Source organism: Gordionus sp. m RMFG-2023, chromosome 4, assembly GCF_954871325.1.
Source record: "Gordionus sp. m RMFG-2023 chromosome 4, tfGorSpeb1-WG-v2, whole genome shotgun sequence".
NCBI lineage: Eukaryota > Metazoa > Nematomorpha > Gordioida > Chordodea > Parachordodidae > Gordionus > Gordionus sp. m RMFG-2023.
Genome location: NC_088778.1, coordinates 14,717,784 through 14,742,296, shown reverse-complemented (window position 1 = coordinate 14,742,296; position 24,513 = coordinate 14,717,784). Strand labels below are relative to the sequence as shown.

At 29.3% G+C, this 24,513-nt stretch overlaps 1 protein-coding gene across 1 annotated transcript in view; it reads right to left on the bottom strand.

Annotated features, from left to right (window-relative positions):
- The window catches only part of LOC135929044 (dual specificity protein kinase CLK2-like), a 44,623-nt gene that overhangs the window by 7,323 nt on the left and 12,787 nt on the right, over nucleotides 1-24,513 (bottom strand). The window contains exons 2-9 of the mRNA XM_065465535.1: nucleotides 17,229-17,325; nucleotides 17,116-17,179; nucleotides 16,774-16,902; nucleotides 13,761-13,851; nucleotides 13,634-13,709; nucleotides 13,392-13,486; nucleotides 5,660-5,789; nucleotides 5,284-5,366 (exon numbers count right to left, since the gene is read on the bottom strand). Coding sequence (XP_065321607.1) covers nucleotides 5,284-5,366; nucleotides 5,660-5,789; nucleotides 13,392-13,486; nucleotides 13,634-13,709; nucleotides 13,761-13,851; nucleotides 16,774-16,902; nucleotides 17,116-17,179; nucleotides 17,229-17,325 — 765 coding nt within the window. The remainder of the gene's footprint in view (nucleotides 1-5,283; nucleotides 5,367-5,659; nucleotides 5,790-13,391; nucleotides 13,487-13,633; nucleotides 13,710-13,760; nucleotides 13,852-16,773; nucleotides 16,903-17,115; nucleotides 17,180-17,228; nucleotides 17,326-24,513) is intronic.

Below are 24,513 nucleotides of genomic sequence, written 5' to 3'. Positions count from 1 at the left end.
TTCTTAAAATACTAATTATCCTTTGTTTGGAAATTTAAAAAAAATTGCTGAAAACATGCCTAAGAACCAGCTCTGAAAAAACGTTCTGTCTGGAAATGGTCTTAGGCTATTTTGTCAATCGGACACTAGATTTTCAGAATGATGATTTGGTCAAAATTTTCTCCGATTAACCTTAGTCTCTTCCCTAAATAATATTTGAAATTTGGCAATTTTTTGGAATAATGAGCAGTTATATTACTTTTTGTATATAGGCCAGTATTTTAAAATTAAATTTCATCAAACAATGCAAAGAAATTCTTATTTTTATATAAATCAAATATTAATGGTAAATCCAAGATTCTTCTTAGCTTATAGGTTTAGTTAAAGGTACAATAGTTAGGCCATTGTGAGGAATTAGTGAAAATTCCTTTCATAATTTGCAGATTTATATGCACAATATCATTACATACATAGGAATTGCTCAACTGCCGAGAAATCCAGTCTTACCTAGTTAGGCCCATCCATTGATGGAACACAAATAACCTAATTTGCCAAATGTTTCTATAATAAATTTGATCGAAAAAAAATTTAAACATTCTCCCATCTTTTTAATCTACTTTTGTCCTTAAATACTTCTTTTATAATGATATATTTTAGTACCTTCCATTCTTTATCTTTATTCATTTCCAAACTTGTTAAAATACTTTCGAATTAATGCTAAACCTAAATTCTTATCATTTTTATTCTTTCAACCAAATTAGGAGGGAGATGGTCGTTCCCGACATGTATTGCAAAATTTCTCCATGCGAAAGCAAATAATCAATAATGCTTAATAATTCAGATTCTTATCAAACTGCATCCTTAAACCTTTGAAAATAGAATTTTCCCAATGCGTTTATTTCAATCTCCACCAAAAAAAGTAAAGGGGTCATGCCATTGATATAAAATTCCATGGACAAAAACTGACCTCCTTCGCTATTCCAATACCTCAAGAACTCCAACTGTTTTATAGAAAGCAACAATTATTTTGGCATGTCAACTGATTCCTGCATCCACTTCGATTAATGTTCACCAAATAAATGGTTCTAAAACACTTTTAATGAAGAATGCATTTTTAATGAAGAATTTCGCCAAACTGTTTATGAGTCAATCAATAATTATTAATTATATCATTCGCAAGATTTGAATTATATTATTCATATTAAGTTTTATATATTGGATTTGTGTTATATTTTATACCAAAATATTATAGCTTCATTTATACTGAATAGCTTATTCTTTATATTAGAACAGCTAAATAACATTTACATATTCTTTGTTCAATTAATTCACTTTAATTAATTTATTCAAGACGAGTTCTTGACATTAAGTTATATGATAGAGTCAATGGGTAAAGAAAAGAAAAAAGCTAGTAGAATGTGAAGATATAGCTATACGATAGGGGGACAATGGGTAATAAGATACGATAGACGATTGATACATTTGCAGTTCTATATATCTCTTTAACCTTTCAGTTTTTAACTTTATCTTCCTTAACCACATCCAAAGAGGTTATTAAAAATTTTTTTAATTATGTAGAGAAATCTCCAACTTTCTCAGCATTAATCGGTTCAATATTTTTGCAAAAGACATTGTTCTTAGGACTCTTTCTGATCTCCATCAATAGCAAATTCCACTTAGGACTCTTGATGATCTCCATCAATAGCAAATTCCACTTAGGACTCTTGATGATCTCCATCAGTAGCAAATTCTATATTAGTAACCCTGACAGAAGTTAAGAAAATAATTAAACATAAGCCTATGCAAGGTTCCAAAAATACTTATTTTAGGAATAATTATAACAACGTATTTGGAACCTTGCATAGGCTTATGTTTAATTATTTTATTAACTTCTGCCAGGGTTTCCTTCTCCAATGAAGACAGCGCGATAGCTAGATGCACAGTATCTTCAAAAGTAATATTTCCTTCGGCATATTTTGACCGAAGTTCTTTGTCCAGCTCAGGTAACCTTACTCCTAAGATGAAAATATCTCTTAAGAGTTCATCAACCGGCGATTTAAAATTACATAAAGGGTAAATGCTTTTTAATTTAATTGAAAAATCAATTATAGTTTCGTTATTTCTATTTAAGGTATAAAAATTGTTTCTATGAAAAATACTCGAGACATCCTTAAATATTTTTTCTAAATTCTCGAGTAAAGTTAAATAATTTATATTATCTAAATTATTAGGAAAATAAAATTTTTTAATTTTAATTAAATTTTCAGTGCCTATATAGGCGTCGAAAATATTACTTTGAAAATGAGTTCTATATTATATAGGTATTCCTGAATATTAACTTTTTCTTTTATGATCTCAGGAATATGAAATTGAGTATGTTCTTCAATCTTCTTTAGAGGCATGTTATAATTTTAATCTTTTTATTTAAAATAATTCGTCGTCGTCAAAAATGACTTGAAAATATATCGTCGCCAAATGAAATGTATTCAGAACAATAATATTTAAACTGGAATCATATTTATATTATTAATACGAACTTCTTCAGGAAGTCTTATATCTTTAAGAAAGGGCATTCCAAAAATAAGGGAATTCTCACCCTTAACTACCCAAATAGGTAAAAATTTTGAAATATTTTTTACTTCTGTCTGGAAAATACTGGTTAATTTGCGTAGACGCTTTCACCAAATGGGTTGAAGTTGCAATTTTAACACATATTAATTCGACGAGTGTAATAAATAATCTGCGTAATTATTTCGCTAGATTTGGTTTACCTCGTTACATTGTCTCAGATAACGGTACTCGGTTTACTGGATCTGAATTTAAAACGTTTCTTTTTAAAAATAACATAAAACATTTTAGATCGGCCCCTTATAGCCTCAAATCGAATGGTTTGGCTGAGCGTTATATACGTACGATAAAGATTCTTTTCTATGCTGGAAGGAGAAGTGGGACTCCGGACCAGTTAAATTTAGCGAATGTTTTAAACACCGAAATACTCCAAATGCAACTACCGGTAAATCCCCTGCCGAAATGATGTTTGGAAGGTCGCTCAGGAATCGTTTATTAAAAATTTACATTCTATTTGTGCGCCTTTACACCGACTAACGAGTAAAAATGTGAGTTGGTCAACTTAAGAAGATGAAATATTTAATGTAGTAAAAAAAATATTATCAAAAGAAGATACAATAATTCCTTATTCAGCCGATATTCCTGTCGTGATTTCTTGTGACGCTTTTGAAGATGTAGGAACTGTTATTGCACACCGATTTCTTACTGGCCAGGAGAAACCGATTGCTTACGCATCGAGGAACTTTCGGCGGCTGAAAAGAATTACGCCACCATTGATCGGGAGGCTTCGGCTATCATGTTCGCTATCGAGATGTTTCATCAATATATTTATGGAAGACATTTTATTTTGGTTACAGATCATAAACCTTTAAAATATATCTTAGGTGATAAAAGAGACCTAAATAATACGGTGGGCCACGAAGCTTTTAAATTATGACTATGAGATAATTCATAGGCCGGGTAATCAAAACAGATGCGCCGACGCTCTGTCCCGTTTGGGTGTAGAGAGAGAAAAAAATTAATGAAGTTAAATAAAAAATTTGAAAATGAAATTAGAGAAGTAAAGATCAATTTAATAGAGGATTTATCGTTCACTCGAAGCAAAGTTATAAGTGAGACGATCAATGATATAAATCTAAAAGAGATCATTAAATTAATAAAAAATCAATGGCATATTGATAATATGAATGATTATTCGGGAATTTAAAAAAATTCATCTTAATTAAAGAGAATATTTCTTTCGAAGAAGGGCTATTATTTTATAATGATAGAATCATTATTCCTGATAACCTAAAAAAGAGGTTTTGAATGTTATCCATCAAGGACATCCGGGAATGGTGGGGATGAAATCCTTATGCAGATACTATGTCTTCTGGACAAATCTTGATCGGATGTTGAAGAATTCGTCAAAAACTGCAAGAGTTGTCAGGAAGGAAGACCGTGAGCCAAAGAAGTACCATTATAAGAATATTCCTACCCGACCTTGGGAAAGAATACACATTGGTTTGACAGGCCCCGTGTCTGGAAAGTACTGGTTAATTTGCGTAGACGCTTTCCAAATGGGTTGAAGTTGCAATTTTAACACATATTAATTCGACGAGTGTAATAAATAATCTGCGTAATTATTTCGCTAGATTTGGTTTACCTCGTTACATTGTCTCAGATAACGGTACTCAGTTTACTGGATCTGAATTCAAACGTTTCTTTTTAAAAATAACATAAAACATTTTAGATCGGCCCCTTATAGTCCCAAATCGAATGGTTTGGTTGAGCGTTATATACGTACGATAAAGACACGCGTTTCTATGCTGGCAGGATAAGTGGGACTCCGGACTAGTTAAATTTAGCGAATGTTTAATTACACACCGAAATACTCCAAACGCAACTACCGGTAAATCCCCTGCCGAAATTATGTTTGGAAGGCCGCTTAGGACGACGTTAGATCAATGGAAATTATCTACGAAAGAAAAGACTGAAAACGCGTTATGGAAACAATAAAATTATAATGATAGGAACGTTGAGCCGAAGAGAAGCAAAAGGTTTGGGTAAAACGAAAGGACTGCGGGATGGCTTGAAGGGACAGTATCAACGGAAAAGTGCGATATTGTATGATGTTGAGTCTGAGGGTATTGTAAAAAACAAGCATGCCGACCAACTGAGGGAAGCTCATGTACAAGCTAAAGAAACACCCATAACAATGACTGAGGATTTGGACATTGCAGATGGAAATGCAACTCTAGAAAAAAGAGTTTCGAAACCCCCATTACGTTATTATGATGAATTCAATTTATAGTGGGGAGAACTGTAATGTATTTAAATAAATTGATTTTTATATTTGCTTAAAGCTACAATTTATTACAATTTATAAAAATAGAAAAACATATATATATATTTTATTATATGAAATAAATCACTATATTATCGTTCTGAATACATTTCAGTTATGAGATTTTTTGTTTATCAATTTTTTTTACTAATCTAAAAATATTGCAATTTTTTAATTAATATTGATTAAATATGAATTTTATACTGGTTAAAATAAAAAAAAAAGAGGTTTACCGGAAATTTCGTAAAAATATTAGAGGTTTTAATCATTCGCCATCTAATTATACAATCAATTGATCGAAATATAAAAGATTATATTTTAATAGCCAATTCAATTATGACAGTTCATTTTTTTTAATATAAAATTAAATAAATCTAAAAAGTGTCAATTATATTTGTAATATTATTAACTTGAAATAGAGTAAATCCTCTATATAGCTCAAAAAGAATCGCACCTATGCTCCATATATCACAACTTTGAAACCATCCATTATCTAAAAATTAATGTAAATTTAATATATTAAATAATAAAGGTCACAGTCCTGTCTCTGGTCTGGACCGATCAAAAGACCGGATAAATCACAGTCCTCTAATATTATCGTTCAATCAATTTGCATTTCCGTCTAAGAATATAGAGTATATGATAAATTTCTATTTATGCTATTAATTATAATAAAACACTTATAGATTTTAAATTATTTTGAACCGCAATAACAAAATAATTTAAACATAGATTCATAAACTTGTCATCCCTTATGATGTATAATAAGAATAATATTAGGCAAACTTAATATAACTTCAAGTGCCCGGTAATGCCTTGTGGATATTAATGAACTATGATGTTCGTGATCAAAAGTAGCTGAACCAAAATCTATCAATTTTATCGCTGTCTTTTTGACTTTCATGTATCTCTTACTCTAGAATCAAAATTGGTATTAGTTAATTAATACATCAATTCAACGATTAAGTTTATTAATATAGGTTACATTTTAAAAAGGAGAGGGGGGGGGGGCAACATTTAAAAAAAAGTTAATTAGATTTTTTAAAATCCAATTCCAAAAATAATAGAAGGAAAAAGATTAAGAAGAGTTTATAGAAATAATATAATTTTTGAATGGGGGCCTCCAACTTTTTCAGAGAACACCCCACCCGCCCTCCTTAGCACAGATCCTAAACCCACGAAACCAATGATGCTAAGACCTTTCTCGTGAATATAATATAAAATGCATACTAACTATGTGTATTGACTAAGAAGGTACCCTCGCCCTTTGAGTTACCCTCTCGAATATTAATGATGCAATCCCTATATCTACTCCAATGCAGGGATCCTAATCGAATCTTAACTGTTAAATTAATCGTTATTATTTACAGAGTCTAAGCCGAACCTGAACCGTTAAATCGGTATTAACTGTTCCTGGACAGTTAAAAATTTTGTCAGCCCACCCTAAACCGAATATTTAAAAAGGTCTGTGAGCCGGGTGGAACCTTTTGATATCCTAGTTTTAAAGAATATTAATAATCAATTTTGATTTATAAGTATGAGTAACTATTAGATATATTTGTGTATGGGAGACCGGGGTAAAACCATATTTTGCATTTTTACCATAAAATTTTAAAACATAAACAAAACAGAACAAATTATAAATTTATATGTAGTCAAATCCCTCTCATCTACAAAATAAAAAAAGTGTAGCTCTCTACCTATAATACTTTAGGGCAGGGTTGGTATGTCAGTCAATTGACCGGAGGAGAATTTGACCAAATACTCTAAAATATTATTGGCGAATAAATATTTTGATATAATTAACCAGTATGCATTAAAAGAATGTTTATCAATCTTATTAGGTTACAATTTATTTAAAAAATTTATTTGTATCATGAAGGAATCGTTTTAATTATAATTTTGACGGGTAAATTCTCTCTTTATTTCAATAGTTGCTGATATAATATGTTATCAAAAGTTTATAGCAAATAATAAATTTTTTTATATGGTAAAATTAATAAAGGTAAAAAAATATAAAAATATAATTTGCGAAAGGGTAAGGGATAAAAGAATGGAAACTAGGAAAGAGAAGGGAGAGAGAGAGCATAGACATAGGAGATTATTCAATGGAAGAGATGAAACTTAGGTAGTTAGAGCGAATGATGGCGGTAGCAAGTCTTTGTCGTAAAAAAAGGGACTCTTTAGGCTGATCGGTTTTTTCCCGAATCCGTTTGCCTAATTCTTTAAAAAAACTTAGAGCTTTGCTACCGAAGGTGGTAAGAGTAGAGCAGGCGATAGGTATGAATAAGAAAGAGGGGTCTATGGAACTATATTTGATAGTTTTACGAGTTTCTGCTAGAGCGAGGGCATCGACGTTGTGGTTGGATGGTGCATTTGGGTCAATGCAGGTGAAGTCCCAGACTAGTAGCTGGCCCCTTGACCAAGGAATCAAGGACATTCCAGCAGGACGTTTTCCGTCGGATCTAAAAATGCCGGTCGGTTCAAGTCTTGATGGAATGCCTGCGGATTTGAGAGCGCGCAATATGATGTCATTGCAATTGGTGTGCCGTGGAAAACGGCCTCGGCAAAAGCGGCAATGGAGGCAATGTCTGCCCTTGCGATCGACGCTGGTTTCGCAATGTTTGCATTGGTACGGTAGAACAATTTCGCAATTGAGCCGTAATCCAATGGCAAATCTTAGCTCGTCAGCGGTCAGCAACAAGTCGAGGTTGTTGGAGGGTATAGTTTCCAGAAACTCGTAACCCGATCCTTGGTTTAATTGGTGAAAGACTGTGAGATCGTCGTCATGAAGGCTCGATTTTAGGTAAGCGACGGAGCCTTCATTGAGTGGAGTATCCCAGTCTCTCTGTAAACAGGAGGAGGGTCGAGGAGTGTTTGGGACAACGGAATTGTCCCAAATGGTCTGGGCTTCAGCTAATAATGGGTCAGGAAAGTGAGAAAGCTGGCTAATGTGTGAGTCAGATGAGAGGCGGGAGGCGATGAATCCACTGATGGAAAGAGTTAGAGGTGAGCGTAAGCTGATGCCCCCGAGCTTGCATGGAAGTGATGCTTGTAGCCATGAATTATGGTTGAAGCGAAGATTAAGGATCTCTTCGGCAAGAGATTTGACGGAAGTTTCAAATGATTTTAGTGAGTCGGGAAATTTAAAGATTGAGGTGGATCGAAGAGCGTAAAGAATTTTAAGAATGTAGTAAAAGTTTTTGAGGAGAAAAAAGCTTGATGGCGAGGGAGAAATTTAGAGATGTTTTTGAAATGAAGTAAGCTAGATGATGCGTTAGTGAAGAAGTGATTAATGGATTGCAAGCCACCGACAGGTGAGCCGAGATGAGTGAGGGATGATAGCTCGGTTGTAAGGAAGTTATGGGTGAATGGGATGGAACAATGAAGTGGACAGATCTCGGTTTTTTGTTCGTTAAGTGAAAGTCCAATTGCAGCGGAATGTGTATTAATGATGGCGAGGGCCTTGGCGACCTCGTGAGGGGAGCCGCAGAATATTCCGTCGTGGCTTTACCAAGTGTGGAGTGGAAGATTGCAGTTGGTAGAAATGTTTTTGACCATTTCGTTGATTCCAATGCAGAAAAGTATCGAGCCTAGAGGATCGCCTTGCTGGATCCCTTCAGATGATGAAAGTAAGTAGTTGTTGAATTGGAGATGAGATGGCTTGGAATAGCAGGAGTGGAAAAATTGGGAGAAGGTGGGAAATGAGTGGTATATTTGTGGAAGAAAGTGGGAACGGCGAATGGAGTTGAAGGCGTTAGAGAAATCAATTTTGACGAGGATTTCGTCACTAGTGTTGGTTTGGAGATGGATGCGAGTAGCGTGTGTGGCTATTTCGCAACCGCCCTGGATGCCAATACCGAGTTGATGGGGTGCTAAAATTAAGGCTGCGTTGTCCTTAATTTTGGAAGCTATAAGTTTAGCAACGAGACGACGGAATACGGTCCCGATTGCTATCGGCCGGATGTCCTTGTTCGGCTTTTCGAGTGCGATTAATTTAGCGCCGAACAGGAGTGGCCTGATGGATTCGGGAACAGGTCCATGTGCTATTTTGTTGCAGAATGTTGTTAGATTCTGTAAAATAGGGACCTGGCTGACTATGAGGGGGGATGTAAGGTCCTGGAGGAAGATGGGGCGAAGCCCATCGTACCCGGGCGAGGAGTCGTGATGAAAGGATAGGATACTTTTGCGCACCTCGACGGGGGTAAAATTAGTGGGAAATATGTTGGGCGGAGGAGGAGGTATGAGGTCACCTCCAGAAGGGTGCTTAAGTTTAAGTTTGTTGTAGCAAAAATTTTATAATATAAAAAGAAAAACAAAAGAATTTATTTTATTACTAAAATAAATAAATATAATAATTTAGCTAAGTCATGGTTTTTTTTCATAAATTTAAATTTTATTTAATATTTAGCCGAGTATAAATTAATTTTCTTTTTAGTTGTTCTGGTCATATTTGCAAAATAATTTTTCAATTCTGGTAAAAAGTTATATATTATATTATATTTTATATAATATTAAGCCAAGTTATTGAAATAATTGGTTGATAATTATAAAATAATTAAGATTGATTAACTTTACTATAATCAATATCTTTTATAGTTAAATTTTAATATATTAGGGATTATGGTCAAACCAAAGCATCAAGTTTGGAGACATTTTCAAGAAGTATTCAATGGCAAATCAATTAAAGCGGTATGCAGGTTTTCAAGATTTTCTATATTACCTATGTTGATAGAACGATCAATCATTTATTAAGCAGCTGTACTATGTAGTGTTGTTAAACGGCTCTATTTTAGCCGATTTTTAAAAACGGCTAACTCAATATTTTATCCAGAAAAATATTACTCAAGCCTGAAGATTTTGCTCATAGATGGCACAAAGATCTTGGCATCTATTAGCGAAATCTGGAGCCTTAGGCAATATTTATTTGGCTAAAATATTGAGTTAGCCATTTTTAAAAATCGGATCAAATGAGCCGTTTAACAACATTAGTACTATGTGCCCTGTCATAATTAAGGAAAAATTTTATTCAAATTCCAAAATATTAACCTCTACAAAAAATCACACAAATGTAAGTAATACTTCTAACTCTAATGTAGAATTGGGTGAAATTAGTGGGAATGATATCAAATTGACATGTCTTGTGACTCAGGAGAATTTAATTCCATTATCTCTGATCATCTACACAAGCAAGGCGATTAAATGTAAATCTCAATCTTGTATAACCGGCTTCATAGATAGAATGAATCCCAAAGGAAAAAAATAAGGTGGATTAATTGTTTGCAAAGGCTGTATATGTGAGCAATTTATCTTTCCACATCACTGAAAATCGCTACATCCAATAATTTTTTAAAATAATATGTCCTATTTACACTTTACCCAAACAAAGGCAGCCTGTTGGATATCTTCTAGACAAAGCGTCAGGAGATATGGAGGCGAGAGTTGCAGATATAATAGATAAAGCTCCTCACTTATTAATTGTATCAGATGGCTGGAGCAACATCAAAAACTTGAGTATTATTAACTTTAAGGTGATGACGTCTGTTCCAGTATTCTACAAATTTTTAAATATTCAGGAAAATCGCCATATGGCAGACTATATTGACCAGGAATTTTAAAATGTAATTCATGAATTGAATCCGATAAAAGTATATTCTTTAGTTACTGATAATGCCGCTAATATGAAAGCAGCCTGGAGAATTCTAAAATATGAATCTATTTATAAACGTACACAATGTTATGGTTGTGCGGAGCATACATTGCAGTTATTCTTTCACGATTTTGAACGATTGAACGACTTCAGTTACCATATTTCAATAATTAAATAAATTGTTAAATTTTTAAAGAATAAACACATACCAGCTGCAGTATTTTCCCATAATAAGAATCAACATGGTATACCATCTACATTTAGTACATTTAACCAATCAAGATGGGCATCGTCAATATAATGTATGGAGCAAATAAAAATATGAAGGAAAGCTCTGAAAGCATCAGTTGTTGAAGAAAGCTGTATGTGATATTTATCCTATAGAAATTACCAATTATATTTTAAATGAAGAAAAATTAAAATTTTTTAGTTATACTCCAACCTTTAGCTACCTCATTGTTGAATGTGCAAGGGATAAATGTACTAAAGCCCAAGTAAAAAACGAGATGCTTAATTTGGAAAAACACATAATGCAATCATGCCATGATTCTATATTTTCTCCATCTGAAGAAAAAAAAATTAAAGTTATGTTTGAAAAGATAAAAAATGATCTAAATACTTGTGCTAAGAATGCTGCTTATTTATCGGGCTCCCAATATCAATGGGAGCATCTTACTAGTACTAAATTTGATGAAGCATGTAATATAATACAAGAATTTAGTATTTTATAAGGTGGTGATAATCAAAATATTTTAAGTGATATAATAAATTTCAGAAGTAAAAGCGGCATATTTAATAGCCAAAATATGTTAAAAGGGGTAACTTTATAAGAAACAATCAGATTTTAACTTCAAGTTGATGGAAGCACTTTGCCCACCTTGTCCATTAAGAGAAGTAGCTAATATTTTACCAACATTTCCTAGTTCGACTTCTTCTTAAGAACGAAATTGGTCGGTTTGGGGCAATATTCATATGAAAAAACAGAAATCGATTGGAAACTTCTAGAACAGGAATATTGGTATATATCATAACTTAAGATTGATTAAAAAATTTTAAAAAAATAAAGATATTGAATATGAAACGGTAAAAGACTCTGCCACGGAGGACGAAACATTAACTATGGAATGAATTTAAAAAAAAATTATGAAATTTATAATATTACATAGATTCATTATAATATTATATATACAAAATAAAGTTAATAATGGCGTAAAAAACATTTATTTAAATTTGACCATATTTGACCGAATCGTATTTGACTGGTCAACTGCGAAACCCTGCTTTAGGAGCTATTAATCTGAAATATGCCATTTCGTATTTGACTGGTCAACTGCGAAACCCTGCTTTAGGAGCTATGATTAATTATCTGAAATATGCCATTTCGCAATTTTACCCCATACCCAGGTTAAAGTGTAATCAAAATAAAACGATTAAAATAAAATTAAACATGACTATATAAGTTTAATTGAATAAAATATTGCAATTTTGATATCAATTAATCACTTTTAGTATAAACTACTCAATACAATACCGGAACATAAAATTTATATCAAAAATAGCACATTTTAATTGTGCTCATTTTAGGCATATCGTACATTTTAATTATTCATTCCCATTGATACTATTTGTAAAATTTTATTCCAAATAGCTCACAAACTATCTATTAATGTTCTTTTTGCTCAAATGTATCTTTTTATATGGTGTAAATATTTATATTTAAAAATTATCTTTTTACAGCTTAAATCAGACTGAACACATAATAACTTTACCCGAGGGTGATATATATTGTACAAATCGTTATTGCGTGACTTCTAGTAAAGCTTTACACTTCCGATATATTTTATTTTATAGCTATGGCTTTAAGGAACGTGTATAAAATTCTGAATATATTTTGCTAAAATCAAAATAAATTAGAGGGTGAATTTTGTAATTTTTAGGTGAAAAACGAGTTATTGGCAAAATAGGTCAAATGAAGAAAGTTTTTCAAAAGATAAACAGGTAAGAAATTAGATTAAAAATACATCTTCACAAAAAATTTAAGGTCTTTATGCTCAAGGGTTAAATTTTTATTCGTGTTAACATTGCTACCCTGTCAATCACTTTACCTCAGTCTCCCCTATGCCAGCTACTCGAGTTAGCATATAGAAGTGTTTTAAATATATAATCTATTCTTTCTCCTTATAGATGGAGTTTTACAGAAGAGAATTATGAAAATATTTTAATCGTATATGATTCAATGTTATCTTTAGAATAAAATTAAAAAAAATGTGCTTCTCTTTATTTAATTCTAATAAGTTCAGAGACCTTCATGTGCCTTAATTTTTTTTATCAGGCCCGGCCCAAGCCCGATGTAAAAAAAATTTTAAGCCCAAGCCCAGCCCATATTCAATATTAAAAAATTCCCAACCCAGCTCAAGCATATAATAAGTTTCAAAAAATTTTCCAAAGCCTGACTCAAGCCCTTATCCAAAAATCTAATTGATTGTATTTTATGAAAATAAACAATATTTCAGTGTATTTAGGCCATCATTTAATTTGCCATACTGAAATATATTATTGTTAGAAGAAAAGCATTGCAATATTTCTTTAAGTTAGAAACAGTTTTAAATCTAAACTCAAATAAAAATATTTATGGCCCAAGCCCAGTAAATAATTTTTTCAAAAACCCATTCCCGGAGCTGGTCTCTGATAAGTTTGTAAGAAAAGGTTCAACCTAGGTTTTTAAATTTCAAACCAAACCGATAATGATGAACCGTTATTTTTATCTGAACAAACTGCAAAATAATATTCGCGGTTCGGATCCCTGCGCGACTGTGATGTATAGATAATTTATTTAATATTAATTGAGAGTTCATAAATTAGTTTTACTGTTGACTTGTCGTATAAAGTTACAAATGAAGAATCTATAAAGAGCATATTTTCAGGTTTCAAATCAGTATGAGTAATGTGGTTTTCATGTAAAACTAAAAATTGTAAAATTAATAATGATAATTATTATTTAATGAGTCATTTTTATTCCAAATGCTATATTTTTCTTATATTCTTAATCATATTAAATTTTAATTCGCCCAATGTTGTTAATATATGTCCATCAAAACTATAAAATTTACATTTGCAGGCTTTGAGTAGTTGATGACTAATACTTTTTATTTGTTCCAAAGGAAATGATTGGTAGTTGTTATTTTTCTAATCATAGATTATAAATATAAAATTTGGCGAAATAATTAATAAATATACCAAAAAATCGAAAACGCTGGACCCTAAAACTTCAAAGCTAATACATATGTGGCCTTGATAATCGAACCAATCTATCAAGTTTACGCAATTTCTGTTTTAATAAGTTTTAAAAAAATCGTAATTTTGGTCGTTATAAGTAATATTTGTCTCTAACATTACCTCCAACCCTAAGATATAAATTAAAATATAAAAATTTATAACCTTCTTTATACTGAGGAGAACCTTATTTTTATAAGAACATTTTTGCTCCCAATTTCCATATTAATAGCTACTTAAATTAATCAAGTTACTCTCTATATATAGGTTACCTACCCTTACCGGCAATGTGTGTAATCAATCAATATGTCTATTTGTAATATCTTTTAAATTCTGAAATTTATAGGCTAAGTATTTTACACATATTGGGATACATTTCCTGCAAAATCAGATTTTTCAAATTTAAAAAAACCTTAAATGGTATAATTAAAATAACAAAATCATTCATTTGTAGAGCGTCTTTTAAATTTTAATGATCTAATTTGTTACAAAAATGCATTGCAGCAAGAGTAAAATTTGTATTCTATAAATTTCAGACAATTTGCTCATGAACTTTTGAGTTATCACTAATATAAAATGGATTAGTTGAAACACACATTGCTGGTAACATCTAATAATTGTATTTTAACTAGACCTATGCCCCGAGATATAAATTGGCCGCGGGAATTTTTTTTATCGACGGTTGTCAAAGAGCGTCAAATTCGCTGCCGCGATTAATAAATTGGCGGGGTGCATTTTAAAAATTATAATAAATGAAATTAATTAATAATTCAATATATTTATAGATATTTTATTTGGGCACTCTTAGTTTCATTTTATCATTGTTATTAGAGTTATTCTTAAATTTTCAATCGCTTTTTTTCTGATCAGCATTTTGTACTGGTACAATAATTTCCATCAATCAGAGTTCTTCATCTTTTCTCCCCAATTTTAAGCAAGGTACATAAAAAATATAATCATGCATTCTATGATGCTTTTCTATTTTCTTTCTTCAAATTAGTAGCCCTACGTATCTCCGCCAATGAATGATTTTATTATTAAGAGAGCGTTGTTATTTTATAGTTATAAACAGTTTTTTTTAAATCTGTTTGAATCCATTAAAATTTATTAAATAAATGGATAATTGGAGATGAAAAGGATAAACTTAGCATAGTAAACATAATAATTTTAATATCCAAATTTAAAAAATGTTAAATTAATATATAATATACAATGAATGGTGAAATAAACTAATTAAATTTATAAATATAAAAGTATATATTTTAGTTGGTAATCGGTCAGGAGTGTCCTAGACAAAATGATCAGGACAAAAATTTCCCAGACAAAAAGACTCGACATAAATATCCCTGACAAAAAATAATTTATTTCTCACATATTGCTATGTATTGAATTGTTGTTTTTTTATTTTTGTATTTTTTGTAAAATGTTTATTTTCATTATTATATATTATCAGATGAATTTGAATAACAAAAATAGAACATCATTATTATTATTTTGATATTATATAAAAGAAATAAAAATGCAAGAATTCTATTACTACTAAAAATACACTACAAGAATAGCGAAGTCAATAAAAAGTCTAACGGATTCAAACCTATGTTACAAAGATTGCTACCACTTAATTAAAGAATATAAAAACACGCAACCATGGTTAACATCATCACAAGAAAAATCCTTGTTATTAACATCAATAGGATGTGAAATTTATAAAATATTGGTAAATTTAGCACCAGATAGTCCAGGAAATAAAGAGGCATTAGAAATACATAACAATTTAATCAAATTTTTTCATCCTACTTTTAATATAAATGTAGAAAGATATAATTTTTATCAATATAATCAAAAAAAAATGAGGAAAAATTAATAGACTATATAAAAAATCTTCGAAAATTAGCAACGACTTGTAATTTGGGGAATTTAAATACTGCATTAAGAGATAAATTTATATTCGAAATAAAAAATCCTAAAATTTTACAAAGATTATTATGAAGCTGATATAGACATAAATAAAGCTATTCAAATAGCTACTGCATTAGAAACAGCTATAAATACAAAATTATTTTATAATGATGAAACCAAAATCGATCAATTAGAAGAGGAACATAATGATAAAATAAACAAAATTAAAAAAGTTAATGATAATGATAAACACTCAAAATCTTATTTGAATAACAAAAAATAGAACATCGTTATTATTATTTTGATATGAATTAAAAGAAATAAAATTGTAAGAATTCTATTACTACTATTATATATTGAATTTGAATAACAAAAAATAGAACATTGTTATTATTATTTTGATATGAAATAAAAGATATAAAATTGTAAGAATTCTATTACTACTAAAAATACACTAAACATATATTTCATTCTTCGCTAAAAATATTTAGATGTTGGTTAAATGCAATGCTAAGCGGTTCATGGCAAGGCCTGATGTGGGCTAGTGATAATCTAAGCATAATTTCATTAGACACAAACCCACCGCGGTTTAGGCGAAGACATGATAGCGAGCTCGTGGACCGGTTTAGCGGTTAGCTTAGGCCATGCAATAAAGATAAGGGCTAGTTTATATTAGATGAGGAAAAAAATACTATTTTTATTAGACACTAAACCAGATACATTCGGTAAAATTTAAAAGATATGAGCTGTGTAGAAAATAATAATTTTTTAATTCCCGTTTAAAGCATAGGGGTATTTATGTCCAGGGTCTTTTTGTCAGGAGTATTTTTGTCGGGTCTTTTTGTCTAGGCCATTTATGTCCGGGGTTCATTAAATTTGAAAATACTTATATATTTCTACGCCGCGCCTAATCAAAAATCGGCGGCAAGCATGTCGGTGTAATTACTCAATCGACAATCTTTTCGAGGTGGAAAAAATTGCTGAAGGCAGAGCATGTGTACAGGTCTAATTGCAACTGATTTATTTAATTATTTGTATTTGTAATTATTTTAATTTCGATGTAGTAAATAAACATTACGATTTTTGTTTTGTGTCCAATTTTTTAATCATTTTTAAAACATTAATTTCTAGCTTAGCGGCCTCACGGTATTTTTCGATATTTTTGACTATTTTTAAAGCTTGAGTCTGTGGAGCATCATGACGTCTTCTAAAATATTTTATTTGAGATTAGATATTAATATCAAAAATTTCTTCTTCCCAATCCAAATAAAATCTGCATGAGACGACACACTATGCAACAAAATCAAGTCATAATGTTTTTATTTTAAATTTACAAAGTTATTGGATAGACAAAAGGATTAATTAACGTCAATTTGTATTTTTTAAATGATCTTATATAAAAAAATATATATCTTCATACATTTTGTCGGAGACTAATGCCACTTTCCCAAATGTACCTTCACCGAGAGTGCATATAATTTCATCTACGTATTATTAAATAAAACATGTAAACTATATATAAATTAAATTTACATTGGTTTCTAATGTAATCACCCTTTTTATATATCAAATGTCCAAATTTGTCGTTTTTAATAATCTTCGGTAAATGTAAGTGGCAAATTGATTTTCGCTTGATGATTATAAAATATATTTGATAAAATAAATAACATAAACTAATGAATTTCATTTTTTAAAAAACATGTATTAAACTCTCAATAATTAGTTGCAATTTAGAAAATATTCCTTAAATCATTTTTTGTATCATACAATGTCCGCATAAAAAAAGATGTAGCTAACGAATAATTATTAATATCGACGTTTTGAATGCTTGAAACATTAGGGTTCATACATTGAATTTAATCAACAATTTTGAGTCCCGAGGAGTAAGAGATGCATTAACTCTTCGGATTCATTAAGATATAAAATTTTGAAAAACTATAATTAATAAATATTTAACGATAAATTATTTGGTCATTATAATTTCTAACCTTTTATTTTTTTAAGGAGAATAAGTAATAAAATTAACGAGGAGGTCAAGATAATCCCGCGGTTCACAAAAAAATCAATATCATTGCTTTCACACTCAACCGCCATAAAGGGATTATGGGACCAAAAAATAAGAGTAGAAATAGTTATCAATAGAAATACACAGAGAAATATAATTGAAAGATTCTTCCAAAGGTCCCCAAATTATTTATAAATTTTTTTAAATTATCTAAAATACTCTAGGAATACTGTTCCTAAAAATATAAATAAATATATTTTATTTAACAGTATAATGTAAAATAATTTCAATGACTAATGTAAATTGATTATCTAATTTGCATATGGTATGCCCAAATATAAAATAATGATGAATATTAATAATTTAAAATATACAAGTAGGAAAGAAAAATAACAAAATTAATGCAAGAATTCATGGAAAATTAAAAATGAATATTTAATTTTTTAACAAAAATATTTAATAAAAGTATCTGAATCTTTTATTAAGAAATTTAAAATGATACAAGATTGTTTAAAAATAAATTATCTTCGATACATATATAAGTATCTTATTAAAAATGTCAAAAAGATATAGAATACGAGATATAAAAATTGTATTTTAGACACAAGTATTCGCGGTACTACCCAACTCTGTCACAAAGTTTGCCCTTTTAAACTCATAGCAAACGCCCTTTTTCAAACTTAATAATATTTAAATGATAATTATATTATATTATTGAAAATGGCACTAATAATTTGAAAAAGGACACTATGTCAAATGAAACGTGACTAGAAAAAGTTATATATATTAAAACTATTATTTTGACAAAAATAAATTTCTTACCTTTTAATTATTCTTTCTAAAAAATGTAGTTTCAGGCTATGCTATCGAAGGGCGTAACCAGGTTATCCAAATAGAGGGAGAGGGGATTTTTTAGTCCAGTGGTTATATATATTTTTCACTTTTAAAATATGTAACATCTTTTTATCATTATCTTCGCAAAGTTGGCAGAACAATTGGAAGCACTAATTCTAAAATCTAAGCACCCCTATATTTCTTGTTATATTTGTGAACAGGTAAAGTAGTCAGATTAAAAAAGCAACAAAATTTTGGCCAACTTTACAATTAAAAATAGACTCCTTTAAGTGCAAACGGGGGAGCAGACAGGGCAACTACCCTGGACCGCCAAAATAGAATATTTTAGGAGACAAAAAAATTTGGTTCTTGTGCATTGATTTGGTTCATTTTTTGCTTTTTGATTTGGATATTTCCTTTTTTTATTATTGATTTGGATTCTGATTGCTTACAATTTAGGTAAATTAGCCGCCGAATTTATTCGCCTGGGGTCGTTTAAAGTCTTAGGACGGGCCTGAATCGTCAAAAATAATTTATTCTGAAAATTTTATCAGGGTTTCCGTGTCCTGAGTCGACTTATTACTTAATAGCCGGCTGTTGCTATTTAGTATCGACTAACAACCTAAAAATCAAAATTAAAAAAAACAACCAATAAAGACGAGAATAAAATAGGAAAAATACAATCCCATAAATACTTAAAAACAAACCAAAATACAGTAAGGAAATTTTATAGACGCTGAATATCTAGGTTACGCCAATATTTAATGCCTAATTAGTACTAGTTTATCAATTAATTTAGCCAGTCACTGAACAAAAACCAAGTTATATGCGAAATAAAAACTAAAATCATGCTTAAGGATGTGTCTTAATATCTGATTTAAAATCTCGATTCAAAAATTAATTACTCTAAATAATATATTAAAGTGGTTTTTTCCCTGATTTAAAATATTTTTAAATCTTATCTAATATATATAATCTCCTTAATCAAAACATGATCGTTTTCGTATATTCCTAATGTTTATAAAATTTAAGGAGACTATATAGTGTAATGTTATTTTTTTTGCTCTCTACGAGAGTCGAACCACAAACCTCCCGTTTTAAAGGCGTATGTTTTAAGCATGCACCAACTTGAATATAATTAAATTTAAAATATTAATTATTTATATATTAATTAATAACTGATATATTTAAAATTTTGCCGTTTATTACCAAACTAGCTGACGGGGTTGAAGGGTAATTATTTAGTTTGTGTGTATGGTACTAAATATACTTTATTAATAATTTTATATAAATATTAAAATTTAGGAGAAAAAGAGGTAAAATTGTTGTAATGTATACCGTGAGAGCATGTATTAGAAATATCAAAATTTAAATTTGTGATGGAAATCATATTGGATAAAATTTAAATTAGAGATGCTTTAAGATTTTTGAATTTTAAATATGGGTTATAGTAATTATTTAGTTTGTGTGTATGGTACTTGATGTATATTTTATATATATTTAAACTATTATTCTTAAATGATTGATAGATGTCAATCATTTGATAGATGTCAATCATTATAAATATATATTTAGTTAGTAATAATATTGATTTTTATATGATAATCGGCTTCGCAATAGCCGAAGGAGTTCATCAAGGGTCGGCCTCAGCCCACTCTTCATTACAGTAATAGATGCAAGGACGAAATGAAAGAAAGGTTAGTGAATTGGATAAATATCCTAGAAACGCACGGATTAATAGTAAATAGAGAAAAGACGGAGTATATGGTGATAGAAGGAGATGAAACGGAAGTATTAATATAAAGCTGCAAATATTTGGGCTCCACAAACAAACGGCACAATATATCTGGAGTGCTATTGATAAAAGAATCCACACGAATTAAAGGAAAAATTTACAGTTCCATAGTATAACCAACTATTCTATATAGTTCGGAAACATGGCCAACCAAAGAATCAGACGAGAGAAGTCTACAAACTATGGAGATGAGAATGCTGAGGATGATATGCTGAGGTAACAAGAAAGTATAAGGTGCGCAGTACAAGAATACTAAATAGTTTAAAGGTAGTGCCCATTAAGACTAAATATTGGTAGACAGACTTAGGTTGTATGAGTACATAATGAGAAGGCTTATGAACTACATTAGGAAATAAAGTTGTGGAAGTGATGGGCAAACGTAAAGAGGAAGGCCAAAACTTCAATGGGGCCATAAAGTTAGAGCCAATATAAGAAGTATAAAATAGATAAAAGCATAAAGTGGAGAGAGATGTTGAAGGAGCTTACCACCAGAAAGGTGAAAGCTAAAGAAAGAAAAAAATAAAATAGCAAGTATTATTAAATTGTAAAGAGAAACAATTGATAATCAATATATTAATAGACAGTTATTTTAGAGTCATATAAATTTATAAAAATTAGAAATATTTTATTGGTGCAGTGGTACCAGGATTCGTTAACTCTTAGGGTGATTTTGTTTGGAAAATTTCAGAAGTTATTAATCAAGAAAAAGATTTTCTAGGACCGGGTTCCTTAAAATAATAGTGGATTCCGGATAAATAAAGGTAAGAAATTTTTTTTTTGGTATTATAAATTACACAACGCAATAGTAGGATTTTTTAGATTAAAATTAGAAATATATAAGATAAAATTTTAAATTTTGGATAATTAATGAAAAAATGGCTTTTTATTTTAATGATAATTATAATAAGCATAATATTAATAAAATGTCAAATTTTAAGAGTAATTTTAATAAAATATTTAATTCGAATTTTAATAAAGTGGATAAGACTAATAATGTCATTACTGCATTAATTTTTTTTGTGTTTTATGTAATCTTAATTATAATGAAACAATTAATAAGGAAAATAAAAAGAAGATCTCTTAAAAATAGAGAAATTGATATAAAAAACACAAATACCGAAAATTTAATTCCTAAAGCTTTGGTGAAATCTACAGATATTAATGAAGATATAAAATAATAGTTTACATTTAATTTTGTTAGAATTAAAAAATTTAAATGCTAAAAAAAATGTTGAAGAAAAAAATGATAAAAATTTAGATACGGGTGACGTATTTAAATTTCTTCAAAACATTGAAATATCGGAGGATATCAATAAAAAAATAGATTCAATTGTGATTGAATTTAAAGAGAAAATTTCTGAGGTTTTGAGTAAAAAGCCAGAAGAAATTTTGAAAAATAATAAAACAGATAATACTTGAGACAAAGTACTGAGAAATCTATAATTTTAAGTGAAATTAGAGAAATGAGAGAAAATATGAAAAATTTATCCAGAGATGTTTCCAACTTAAAAATCAAAAATAATAATGTGATTGAAAGTTGTGAATTTTGTGGAAGAAGAGGACATATAGGTAAAAATTATTATTCAAGAGACCGAAAAACTAATGAAAATGTGACTGCAAAACCAAGTGAAAAAAAATGACATAGTGTGTCATAGATGTGGTTTTGTAGGACATATAAAAAGAAATTGCATGGTGAAAGAAGCAAATTTCAAAAGTGGTTTTCCGCAAAGAACCTCGGTAGTGTTACAACCGGTGGTTAGAAATATACAGAGTCCTATTATAAAAAATGTGGATAAAATGGAGATATCTAATACAGATTATGATAGAATGTGTTTCAAATGTGAAGAAATGGGACACATTGCCTTACATTGTATCCAAAGTGTGAGTGGGTCACAGTGACTAAATGATTTGAAAGAGAATCATATAAAAATAGATAAATTAATTTTTGAAAATATTAAATTTTGTGATATATATAATTTTATTAAAAATTTTGTGGATATATATATTAAAATAGATAATCATCATGAGAATGAGGATTATATATTGAAATTTAACTCGAATAAAAAGAATTGTAATGTTGGGAATTTTTATGGTCATTTTGATGAAATAAAAAATTTTAAATTAACCAATAATCTGAATAAAAAGGATTATTGTAATCAAATGAGTGATATATATCCAGGGGAAATTTTAAATAAAACCATAAATGAAATTCAGAGACTTTTAAATTCTGAGATGAATTTAGGTATGAATATCAATTATATTGACAATGAGATTAAAATAAATATCATTCAACCGATTAAATTGCCTAAAAATTTAATAACTGAGGGAGTAAAGGAACATAGTTCATGTCCTCATATTAATTTAAAATTTGGTGGACAAATGGTTGAAATGTTATTTGATACCGGGGCAAGTATTTCAATAATGTCTAGTGAAAATTTTTATAAATATTGGCCGAATGGTATTGTTGAGAGACAAAATATGTGTATAAAACAATTTGATGGATCTGAAATCAAAGTTTTGGGTAGAACTCAGTGGGATGTTATTTCCCATGATATTCCTATAATTTTAGAATTATGGATAGTGAATAAAAAGTTACTATAAAATTTTTGGGACAAAACTATTTCTTGTAAGTCATAATAAATTTTTAGAGTATATAATAAAGAAGATAAATATTCAGTTCCTAAAAACCGGAAGGTTAGTTCCTATAAATTTTTAGGACAAATTTATTTTTATATTTAAATAATGTTAAAGATAAATTTTTATGAATAAGTAACAATGAGAATATGCTTAATTGGGATTAGTGGATGTCTATCTCATTTAATAAATATTTTTGTAATTCAATAATTTTAAGAGTAAAATAAAAATTCTTAAGTAGGATTAGTTAATATTGGTCTCAGTTAGTAAATATTAATACAAGGCTATGACCATGTTAATAAGAGAATTTTTAATGTGAATGATATAGGGGTAATAGTGACTCCTTTATACGTTAAAAAAAAATATTGAAAATGGATAATTAGTGATTTCTTATTTTAAATTGTAAAATGAAAAGTAACATATTTTTGTAAAAGAAAATTTAATAAATTATTTTTCAAAATTAAAATTTAAAAATAAATTAGGATATTTATTTTAAAGTAAAATTTTTTTTTATCAAAATTAAAATTTAAAAATAAATTAGAGTATTTATTTTTAAGTAAAATTTTTTTTTATAAATTAGTGTATAAATAAAAAAAAAATGAATTATAAGTTAGATTTGCAAGAACACATTATGTATGTGAAAATAATAAAAAAAATAAATAAAATTGGAATAAAAAAACAAAGAGCTGAAGTATTCCATCGTTGCTTTAGATGTAAAAGCTATGGACATAAAATAAAGGAGTGCACTATTCCAACCCGTGTGCTACAAGCTCAAGATTGTGAAGATCATCTTAGTGAAATGGATGAAATTCCAGGACCAAGTTATTTTTGTGGTAAAAATAATAATGTAACGTCGGGGGTTACGTACAAAGATTATCATAAAATAAATGAAATTGAATCTCGTAGTAAACAATATGGAAATAGACCGTGGCCACCGAATAATCATGATGGAATGTTTAAAAGAGCAAATGGTATACAAGCTAAGACAGTGGTAGGAGTAGATTCACCTATGGAAAATAAATATAAATATTATGGAAAAATATCCAATACAAACAAGAATTCGATCAAAGTAGGATCCACTATATCTAAAGTGATTAACCAAATTGATGTGCAAAAGAGATTCAATCATATGGATACTGAGGAAGATGAAATGTTGAAGGAAGAAAAAGAAAATATATAAATGTAAAAAAATTCAATTTCACACGTTTTTTTTTATTACCCCGTCTTGTTTTTTTAGGGCGGTCGTGGTGTATATTTTATATATATATATATTGTATATTTTATATATATTTAAACTATTATTCTTAAATGATTGATAGATGTCAATCATTATAAATATATTTAGTTAGTAATAATATTGATTTTTGTTGATATTGATTTTTATATGATAATCGGCGCCGAAGGTTTTGTAATAACAAAGAAATGAATGTTTTGTATTCATTAATATAATTATGAGAATATTTTATAAAAATTATAAGATATATAAACTTTTGTAAAAATTATGAAATAAAGTAGAATAAATAGCAAGTATTATTAAATTGTAAAGAGAA